This window comes from Amphiura filiformis, chromosome 6 (genome assembly GCF_039555335.1).
Source record: "Amphiura filiformis chromosome 6, Afil_fr2py, whole genome shotgun sequence".
NCBI lineage: Eukaryota > Metazoa > Echinodermata > Ophiuroidea > Amphilepidida > Amphiuridae > Amphiura > Amphiura filiformis.
This window is the reverse complement of record NC_092633.1, coordinates 73,188,616-73,200,888: the sequence shown is the minus strand read 5'-3', so window position 1 is coordinate 73,200,888 and position 12,273 is coordinate 73,188,616. Positions and strand designations below refer to the sequence as shown.

At 35.0% G+C, this 12,273-nt stretch overlaps 1 protein-coding gene across 1 annotated transcript; it reads right to left on the bottom strand.

Moving 5' to 3' along the window:
* Positions 1 to 717: 717 nt before the first annotated feature.
* On the bottom strand, positions 718 to 1,440 carry LOC140154758 (uncharacterized). The gene has a single exon (XM_072177325.1). It carries the CDS (start codon positions 1,438 to 1,440, stop codon positions 718 to 720), a length of 723 nt encoding a protein of 240 aa, XP_072033426.1.
* Positions 1,441 to 12,273: the final 10,833 nt, after the last annotated feature.

Here is a 12,273-nt window from a genome sequence, read left to right as displayed (position 1 = left end):
AAAGTAGGCAATAAGGTGAGATACTTCTAAAAATATGGTTTAACTGTGAAAATATGGGTTTTGAGGTGTGAAATTATGATTTTGTATTTTTCAAAGTTGGCATGTCTGAAATTGTATTCATTTGAATCCAGTGCGAAGATAGTGGCAGGTTTTACATGTCACAATGCTTGCCTAATAACCATTCATAATTATTGCTGTAAAATGTAACTTCTAAATTTAGATATTGTTCTTTAAAAACACTCACAGTGTTGGTAGGCAAATGTTCTCAACACAGATCCAAATAGTAAATTAGGTACTTACTAGAAATATTTCGATTCCTATCAGGAATCTTGTTCACTCTGGTGTGGTGAGTGGTAGTGTTTCTAGATTTTATCGGCAGACTTTGTGACGGATTTTGATGACGTCACCTGGGTTGCTTTGCCGATTGATGATCTGATCGTAGATCCGATCAAGTCTGTACGCCCCTCGTCCTTGTTCATGGTGGTGTTGCCTCTGCTCCTAATCCAGATGGCCTCTTTGAGCCAACAAGTTGTTTTGTTAGCTTCTTGGTCAATGACTTTGGCCTCCTCCCACCCAATCACGTGATTATTTGTTGCAGTATGCTCTGCTATGGCAGACTGGAATGTTTCTGATTCAGTCTTGTGTTCTTTTAGCCTAGTGGACAGTAAGCGACCTGTTTCCCCTATATATGTTTTAGGGCAGCTCTTGCAAGGGATTTCATACACTGCTTCGGCTGTTTGGAGGGGTCTCGCTTGTCCTTCGGTGAACAAGGGCTTTTCGGATGGTGGAATGAGGTTTTAATGATGTTGCAAAACCGTGCTTTTCAAAAATTCTGGACACACGTTCCGATAAGCCTTCCACGTACGGTAGCACTACAAGGCCTTTGCTCTTTTCTTGACCGTCGCTAGGTTTGGATTTCTTTGGTTTCGGTAGATCTTTTTCCTCAACAACTTTCTTGATAGACCACTGAGGATAGCCGCATTGATTAAGTGCCTGTTCTATATGGCTTGTTTCTTTCTGGCGATCAATTTCTTCAGAAACAATGGAATCTTTTCTGTCGATGAGGGTCCTTACAACACCTAACTTGTGGTGTAACGGATGGTGCGATTGAAATTGCAAGTACTGATCCGTGTGCGTTGGTTTTCTGTAAATGCAGATTTTAAGGGACCCGTCATCTTTCTTGGTGATTAAAGTGTTGGGGAAAGGGATACTATTGTCTGATTCTTCCTCGTATGTAAATTTGATGCTATTTGTGGGATCGACTTGGTTCAAATGTGTAGTTAGATTCTCCGCTTCTCCTTTCTTGATTACTTCTAAGACATCGTCGACGTATCTTTTCCAGATTCTGGGTTTGCAGTTGTCAGGTGCTGTGGCTATGGCTTCATTCTCAAACCATTCCATAAACAGGTTGACCGCTATGGGACTTAGGGGACTGCCCATTGCCATACCTTTCTTTTGCTGGAAGATTTTGCCTAATTATGTCAGCCAGCGATCTCGACACATTGTAACCAATATAACCTGTGTAGTCGATGATTGGACGTAACGGGGTGTCTTTCTTATGGATCTTGGGGCTGCCATATATGCGCACAGGGGGACTCACAGTGTTGTTAACATTGAACAACATTAGACGAATAGGATTATCAAAATGCGCGTAGGTAAACCATCATTCTTTTTTGGTTAATTCATAAGAATGCAATTGATAGTTCTGAAGCTGTAGGCATATATATAACGGCTGCGTTACTAAAAAGAATTAATTGATTTTTTCCACAATACCAAAAGTGTTTCAATTTCTAATTTAATCATTGATAACTATATAATATAATAATATGGAAAAAAAATCTTTTTTGAAAAGCTGTAGCTCTCTGTGGTAAATTTGAATACAGTTACAACCTCTTGTTTTCAAATTTGTCATTTGCACACATTAAGTGCCAATTTCAAATAATTCTATGAAATAGTGTACATATGATGGAGAAATAATTATTCAAAGAGACAGGTTAGGTATTATATCATTATTTAGTTTTTTAATGTCAATCTATACTGTCCGCATTATAGCACCTTAGTAACAGCTTAAACCATCAACCTTTATTAACTTAATGCACAGAAAGTTCTTTCTTACAACTGCATTTTCGCCAGAGGGTGAAAGTACAAGAAATTAATCTGATGAGAAGGCACATCTGTATGCACAATTTTGATAAAAATGCAAGCTTGAGGTAACACAATCAAGGTAGTTTTAGATTGGAATTTTGACAAAGAAAAAGGACACTTATATTTTCGTCTTCCCTATCGCTTCTTCTCTTAAGTTTAATTTCAAACAAGCTCATGAATAAAATGTATTATTGTGTGTGCCCTGGGTGAAGGAACATTGATTCATTTTATACAATTTATATTTCTGAGCTTTCATTTTGCATGGTAGCACCCTCAATGTCAACACACTACTAAGTTCCAATTTGTACAAAATATAGCTTGACGTAACACAATGCTTTGTATTTTTACACCCATCTTCTTCCCAATCACTATTACTCTTGGTGGTAATTTTTAAGCAAGTTCATGGGTACAATTTACCATTGTGTGGGGTCTGGGTTAAACATTATTTATTCTATTTATATATTTGAGTTTTCTTTAGGCAGGGTAGCTCAATCAATGACAAAGCACTGATTTACAAGCAGGTTTTACAATACGCAAATGTTACAATGAAATACTCTTATGATTAAATAATTACAATATCATATACAGTTTCATACACAGCAAACAAGCAAGAACCCTACACAATAGAACTTTATCAAGATCTATGTTGCCTATACTCTAGTAATTCCTAAACAAGTTTGATCTTTTTAGAGTTTTTGCATTTAAATTACAGTTAAAATGTGTAGTAAAGTTGCTGGGTAGACGATTATAGTGGCATGGGTGGTTAATGGAATGAATACGGTACATTAAGGGTAGATGAGGTATTGTTTGTCGAAGCAACCAACATCTACTTCATCTACAAATCATATATTTTGAAAACTTGCTTGATTTATTGTTGTTAATGAGTTATATACGTTTTACAAAAGTATTGTTGTTTCAGCCGTCTTAACAACATAACTCAAGAACCACAGGACCTACAAAAGTATATCTGTGATATTTGAATTCTTCTACACGCTTGCTATGAAATGATCCATGCACTTTTTGCCAATGCTCATTACCATTCGAAAATGATGTGAACTACCAAATCGCAAAAAGTTTAAAATAGTTGCTAACCTTAAAGTACTTATCTCTGATGGGAAATGATGCAAAGGATTCTGGGTACATAATGAAATCAATATGGTACTTTCATATTATTCTTGTCTTGATTACTGTAAAAGATATGGTGAAAATTAAATTTCCTGACAAATGCGATCCTGAGTGCATCCTTTACACCTAAATGAGCTGTTGATAATGATAAAAAGATGAAATAAATGTAAAGGAAATGAAATGTATACAAAAGTTGCCATTTGCAGGGAAATACCTGACTTTGAATCTATTGATTCAGCTGTCAGTCTCTTTTTTGTGAGCAGCATGTCGATTATAATCGGCTCATATAACTCAAATAGGAACCAATGAGAATTTCACAAGGTTTCGCAAAAGTGTTGTAGATTATAACACATCCTGATGAGTGACAGGTACTAGAGCCTTTCAGATACATTGACTCTTTACTTATTAATACCATGAGCAATTACGTAATTAGAAGGTAGCACAAGAAATAATGCTAAACTTGCCAGAAAGATATTTGTTTTGATAGCATTTTGTAAATTGTAGCTTAAAAGTATTGAATACCATTCCCAGTGGGCACACCTGACATTGAAATCACATTCAAATTTCGACATCGAAATCAATTTCAACGTTGAAATCCGGTTGAAATCATGTTGCATTTGCAAATGGTTGAAATCAGGTTAGGTTGAAACTTCGACGTTGTATCAACGTTGATTCATCGTCGAAATCCTAACCTGTGCCCACTGGGAATTCTGGGTATAGCATTGAGTACCATTCTGCATATAATGTGTGTGATTAGATTAAGTGTTATAAAAGTTTTAACTTCAACTTTTGTTAATGTTGTAAATATATATAGTTTGTTTCTGACATAAATATTTATATTTTATATTTTGATGTTTGATATACCATACTTTCAATTTTTTATTCAGGTGTGAGATATATTTGAAATGTTGACTTGCATAATGTAATATTCATGCAATTCAGATATTGCTGATTGTGATTTCGTTCAAAATCCTTGAGAGATCCTTTAAGTTAGAGTCGTGCTTCATTATTCATTATTTCCTTGTGAAGTATGAAATGCATACAATCCAATCATATTTTTTATTGGTAAAGATGCACATGCAGGTTATTAATCTCTTATAATGATGGCGTTATGTGATACATAAATGTACTTTATAATGACCTCTGCTTGTGACTTATGTGGTATTATTGATGTGCTCTAACCATTTACATACTAGTACATGCTGGTAGCTATGTACATGTATGGACTTTTTATGATTGTGCTAGTGTAATTGATTGCTAGGGGTATGTCCCTCATCGGCTATTCAATTTTACAAGGAAACTGAAAATCATGTTTAACTTGTGAAAAAAAGTGAAAATGAGATTAATGATTTGCAACAATTATCTTACAGGTATCATGAAACATTTATAACTTGGCATATTCCTTGAATATCCCTAGGTTGCAAACCAAAATGTTTAGGTGTTTCACAATACCTTCAAAACAGCAGGTGTGCACACATTAACCTCTATGAGTCTCCATTCTGCATTAATGTGATTTTTCAAATTCAAAATATATAACACCATTATAACTCTTTTCCAACTTTTTACAGACTACAACATCAGCTACAGCAGCGAGCCAGTATGCAGCAGGTACAGCAGACAGTGAACCAACCGGGTATGCCAGGTGGACCTCAAGGTGGTCAGCCATATATGACCCATCAGCTAACTCCCCAGCAACAACAGGATAGACACAGACAGTTACTGCAACAACAGAGATATGTGGGCATGTAAAGACAACATCCAAATAACCAGGTGGATTGATAGATAAATTATTGCATAGCAATAATAGATAAATCACCATTACCGCATTTAGAAGATTTCTAAGAATTGTTTGCTTCCAAATATTAGTTATAGGTTACAAATGTTACAATTTGCTCGTTGAGAAAGAAATTAATTATATAAAATTTCCAGCCGCATTCTTCATTAACTTGTGGAATTCATCTCTTTTGATGTATTCCACAAGTTAATGAAGAATGCAGCTGGAAATGTTTATTAATTATGGGTTTATTACTCAGAAAATCAAAATTGCAAATGAGAAACATGTAGTAATGACTTAAGCACTTTGGTTATGAGGGTGACGATATGTAGTGTTCCATGGGTGGAACTTGTGCAATAGATTTTCATCAGCGCATTCAGTGCAAACACATTTATTTCTCAAGTAATATCCTAGTTAAGAAATACCACAGAAAAACACAATGTCAATTTCATTGCTAAATTATATTTGAAAATGAAAGCAATATAAATGCATCCACTTTAAGAAAAATAAATCAATCGTATGCCATGGGCACACTTTGAAAACACTTCACATAATATAGAGAATGCAATTAGACACTTTCAATACGCCCTGGAAATACTATGTTTGTTAATATTAGAGTCAAGCGGTAGCATGACCAGCAAGTTTTTAAAAAAACGACTGATAAAGAAGAATAAACAGATGCACCGCGGACTATATTTACACGAAACAAAACGCTATTGTTCTGTGATATTTTTCGCTGGGTACAAAATATATCTAAAACCATGCTCAATCTTATTTACTGTCCAAAGTGTAATATTTTAATAACTCATTAATTCAAAAAGTTACACCAATCTTACAGTCAATCCGATTGTTTGATAATAAACAAACATTCTTGTATTATTTCACGCGGTATTTCATAGCCAAAATTAGTGTAAAATCATAGCAAATCATACTGATATCCAGAATCTTTCGTCACTGCTACAGCCATACATATACATGCTGTCACTGTCGCACTACTTTTTGAGATTCACTTTCAAAATATACCCTAGCAATTTCCTGGATACCCTACATACAAATTCTGGATCCCATTCGCCAAAAAATCAAGTTTTTACACAATTCTTTTATTCTTTCCGGACCACAGCATACATTCATATTAATAGATACTCCACTTTCACACGTCGTTATATCGGGACGTCCCCGTGGCGAAGTGGTTAAGGCCATGGACTTCTAATCCATTTATGAAGTTTTGCCCAAGTTCGAAACTTCCCACCACCTTTTTTTTAATGTTTTATTAACCAATTTATTGTCATAAATCAAGAATAACACCATTTCGAACATCCATGCTATTGTGATATTATATTTTTTTCATCAAACAAACATGTTTGATTTTTTATTCACATTTAGGCCTAGGCCTAGGGCCTACTTTCACCATCCAGATGCTTTCACCATGCCTGACTATCATGATATCTTCGTCATTTAAAACACATTTATCAGTGGCTCTGTTCACAGCTCAGACTGAAATTATATTTGGAATAAATATTATAAATTGTCACAAATTAAAATCACAAACAGCGAAAGATCGCCAACAACTGCCGCTGAATATTGTTATCCAACTAGATTTCCCCACAGGGCTATAAAGAACCACAAACCGCGAAATTGGATATATACTAGATTGCCCTGCAGGGCTATAAAGAATCACACACCACGAAATATGGATATCCAACAAGCTTAAACTATAAATTAGCTCCCGATAGAGGGCAGGGCTTGATAAGGGAAATTAAAATCACAAACCGCGAAAGATCGCAGACAACCGCCGCTTAATAGGGATATCCAACTATATTACCCCGCAGGGCTACAAAGAACCACAAACCGCGCAATCGATTATAAAGAACCACAAACCGCGAAATATGGATATCCAACAAATTAAGACCACAAACCGCGAAAGATCAACAACAACTGCCGCTCAATAGTGATATCCAACTAGATTGCCCGCAGGGCTATAAAGAACCACAAACCGCGGAATTTCGATATGCAACTATTGCCCCACAGGGCTTCAAAGAACCACAAGCCACGAAATATGGATATCCAACAACCAGATTATAAAGAACCACAAACCGCGAAATATGGATATTCAACAAATTAAGACCACAAACCGCGAAAGATCAACAACAACTGCAGCTCAATATTGATATCCAACTAGATTGCCCGCAGGGCTATAAAGAACCACAATCAGCGAAATTTGGATATGCAACTAGATTGCCCCACATGGCTACAAAGAACCAGAAACCACGAAATATGGATATCCAACAAGTTTAAACTATAAACTTGGGCTTGATGAAAACCACAAACCACGAAAGATCGCCGACAACCGCCGCTTAATATATCGCTTAGGAATATCGAACTAGGTTGCCCCGCAGGGCTACAAAGAACCACAAACATTAAAACACGATTATATTGCCTACTCAGGGCATTTAGACGCTTCCGTAGTATAGGCTTAAATATAATGCGCATTTACCAGTTCCGACTTGAAGTAGGCCTAAATCGGACTTACTCTCTGTGTCTCTGGCATTGTCAACATTGGGTGTGTGTTGTTCATATTTACATTTTCTTTACATATTTACGTTGCCTTGAATAATTAAAATATATTAAAATGTATATTGATCATTGTGTACGCCTCTTAACATTACAGTCACGTGTGACAAGCAAGTTTTAAAATAAACGACTGATAAAGTTTTGTTTAATTATTTATTGTCATGAATCCAGAATTGCAACTTCAAACATCTATTTTTCATTTTATTTGTTTTATGGAGCACATCCTAACCTGATGACTTTCCAAGCTTGGAGCTGCTTGGCTACATTCATAAAAAGATAAGAAATCTACCAAAAAACGTTGACAACGTAAAGAAATCAGCAAGTTTAAAAAACCCACCTCGGCTCACTTTTTGAAACTTGGTCCCATTTTAAATACCAACAGCAAATCAGTGTTTTTATTTTATTTCAACAGAACACAGCGTTTCCAACAAGATTACAAGCCTACGTGTTATTTGTTTAATTCAATCATTAATCATGATTATTATAAAACAAAACACAATAGGATATTGGCTTACCGTGCAAGAACAAGATACCTTTCAGGTCGTTCCATAAAGCTTACAAATTAATATCGCATCTACACATTAAAGATACATAACACTTCTGGACTGGAAATGTTTTAAATTTATATAAATATGATAAAGTTTAAATCAGTACCTTTTACAAATGGGACCAAGTTTCAAAAAGTGAGCCGAGGTGGGTTTTTTAAACTTGCTGATTTCTTTACGTTGTCAACGTTTTTTTGGTAGATCAGTAAATTTACCCGATTGTGTTATTGCACCTGATATAGATCTGCTTGGTTGTGCTTCATTTAGTGCTTATAATCAGGTGATGGTAAATAAATGGATTGATAGATGAGTTGAAGATATTTGTAATTAACTATGTTACTTGTGATGATTAACACCCCAAATTGTTGCTTTAGTTTATAGCATTAGATGCATGGTATTATGAAGCTCTATGGATTCATAGGTTAATGTACTACACCACTGTAAAACAGTATTTTTATGTAACTTTCTTTCATGAATAAAAAGATCAAGACAATTACCTTGGAGACAATTTCCCGTGTAGTCTAATTAATGTTCCTATTTCCATACTTGTCTGCAACATTACTTGGTTTGTATACATATTTGAGATATATGACATATATCAATTGAGAAAACCATAAGTGTGCCTTTATGATGTGGAAAAATATAAGTTAAAAATCAATGACTAGCTACAGGCTGGAAAGTGTTGAAAAGTGAGCTAATAATACTTTTCCATTGAGTTGCCTTTTTAAAACACCTTTTTACAACCATTCGCAAATAAAAATATGAGTTAATGAAATTTGATTATGCTGCTTTTTAAAGGTCATTAGTGGGTGTCTGTCCATGACAAATAATGTAGTATGCTATTGGGGAATTGGAACTTCCAATGAATTTGAAATGAATAGTCTGTGGCCGTAATGGGATTTGAATTTCCAGTGAAATTAAAATGAAAAGTCTGTGGTCGAAATGGGATTTGAACTGGTAATGAAAAGTCTGTGGTCAAAGATGGTAATGCATTGTATTCTCTCTTGATTCATGGTTGGAAATGAGTTTTAACACCATAGCCACATGAAACAGACACTTTCATGCTAGAATTGCATCAGTCCCTTCCAAACAAACAACAAATCAGTATGTGGAAACAAGTAGCATAACATATACTGGATTTCTACTTGTGAGGCAGGTGTGTTTTAATCGGTCTGCTCCCCCCCCCCCAAAGTGAAAATCAGTTGAGTACAAGTAAATAACATAGCACATATTGCATATTGATTTGGAGACATCAAGGTAAACTCAATATCTCCTCATGATTATGAGATACTACATTTTGCTTGGAAAAGCATGCACAGTAGAAAACAAGATTTGAGGGTCTATCGGTCATGCAAGGCTTGGATAACTAATGAATATGCTTGTTACTTTCCTTCCTGAGAAAAGTGATTTCTTCTGTTAGTCGAAAGAACGTGAGACTAAGGATGTACAATGCACCCACCACAATATCTACTTCAACATGTTGTACAAAATAAAAAACTGAAGTAACATAAGGCAAATTTATATAAAATATTAGACAAATCACATTATATGATATGATCTGATTTAATAAGAAAATTAACTTATAAAAATTCATAACATTACAACCAAGTATGAACGATGGGATTTCGGTATCAGTAAGCATTGGTACTGAGCAAGTTAGAAATAGCAAAACTCAATTTTTATGCGTCCACCGCGAGGCATACTGTTTTTCCATCCTTCAGTGCTTCCGTCCTTCAGTCTGGATACTGCATCTCGTTAATGGATGGGCGGATTGACTTCAGATTTTCGGGATAGGTGGGTCATGGTCAGAAACTCTGGCTACTATTTTTTGGGTGATGTTCAAGGCCATACTGAGGTCAAAGGTCATTGAGGTCAACAAATTTGTAAGTTAAAATTTGGTCTCATGTGGGTAAAATACTGTTATTTAAGACTTTTGGTTAAAATCTGGTCTCATATAAACAGTTTAAATCTTAATGCAATCAAATTTGGGTCGTACTTGCATTTATGGGCACCTTCATGTATTGGTAGTATCCAAGGTCACATACGGAGGTCAAAGGTCATTTGAAGTTATGTTTGTTTGTTTACCACTCAAACAGTGTGATATTTAAATTTCTCTGAATTTAAATCGCCCCATGGTTGAGGCATCCCAATTGACACCTTGCATTGAAAACCACAATGTTTCTAGTTAAATTTTGACTGGGGTGGGAGTGGATCAGATCATGTCATATGAGAAAAGAACAAAAGTATGGTATTTTCTTTAATAATCAAGTTATATATTTTGATAAGGAAATTGTAATAGTGTTTTCAACATAAATAATTTAAATATATTCAGGTGATATTAGACATTCTCATCATCTAAAGATCGCAAATTGATGAGCTAGCTACTGGGGCTGGCTATAAATGCTATATTGTGACCGACCACCACCTGGTGCTTGATCAATTAACTTCTTTTAGATTTATATTGAGAAAACAATAAAATCTTATACCCCTTGGCAGGAACACATTAAAACACCTTTAGGGAAAGCACTTTTTATAATTTTTTTTACATTTCTCTTAAGAACCATGCCTACTTTGCGAAGAATTATGTTTCTGCATTAATTTTATTGAATATTGCTTTCTTTTAGCATTTTACTCTATATAGTATGAGTGGAGACAATCAATTGTTTATAAGTAGTTATCAAAAAGTTGTTAAATTTTATGCTATTCTTTTTTCCCTACAGGCACAACAACATCACCAGCAACAGCAAACAGCAGATCTGGTTCGTCAGCTGCAAAGTCAGATGTCCAGGGGCCCTTCAATGGGTCAAACAGGACCACAACCACCTCAACACAACCCATATCAGTATTAAATCTAAAATTGATGATATAACAGGAAAGAAAGAAACAATATCGTAAGATGAGAAACTTGCACCTACCCATGTTATTAAATATGAAGAAGGAATATCTTCTTCAGGACTACAATAGGTGTCATTTTGTTATCCTATTTATATTTGGGTCATAGAAATGCAAGTGCTTGGCTCTCTAGGGAAGTGACAGTTTGTTACACAGTTTTACAAGAACATTATTGGAGGAAACTTTTATATATATATATTGGTGTAAAACTATAAGATCAATATACTATTGCCCATGTATGTGTGAATATTAAATAAATAATCTGCCATATACATAATGCATCTTATACTTCAATATTGATAACACGATGAGAATAACCAACTTATTAAAAGAATTAACACAAACAAGCAAACAAATAACATTATGACAAATATACAGTAATCATTCAGTGTCATTTGCTATGCAAGACTACTGTTCCTAGCTACAATATGTGAAGTGTCTTTGGATATCTTCATCACAGGTAAAAACACACACTTTTTGTAGTGGTTCTGTCTGAAACTCAATAATTTGGGGAATCACATGATAAAGTACTTCATAAGAAACAACTCTTTTTGTCAAAGGTCATTTTGAGGGAATTTTCCAAAATTGTAAAAGACTCCTTGGTCCACAGAATCAGATAGATGATTGGCCATGTCTGCTTCTAACAAACTTATGCCAACCGAACTTAATGATAATAATCTGTAAGTAGGGGGCCATTCAAGGTCAGAGGTTGTCTGGGGTCAAATCTGTCCAAGTTGTGGACACAACCCGGGGACACGAACCTGGAAAGGATGGAAACTTCTAGAAAAAAAACCCACCTACAAATATTCTGTGAATATAATAATCAATCACAACCCAAGAATCGTGAAATTCTAGTTATTCATTCTTTATTGAATCCTTGATTGCATAATATTATATATCAAGTCTCTGCCACTAGTTCTCTCTCCTCGTCTGTTGTTTCTTGTAAAAGCGCATACAGAAGTGTTTACAGAATGTGTGTAGTGAAAGGAAAGTAGGTTATTTTTATTGGAAACTTTATGGATAGTAGTTTTTACCCTTGTTTTATTATTCATATCCTTTTAGCAAGTGTTTTGTACAGCATCGATACTTTTGGGGTCTAAGGAGGTGAGCGAATGCCAGAATAAAAGTAGCACTTAGACTAATAAGAAGCTTTTCCGTAAAAATATTAACACTCCATTGTGATTCATACACACTTGGATGGCATGCATATTGAAAAATGTA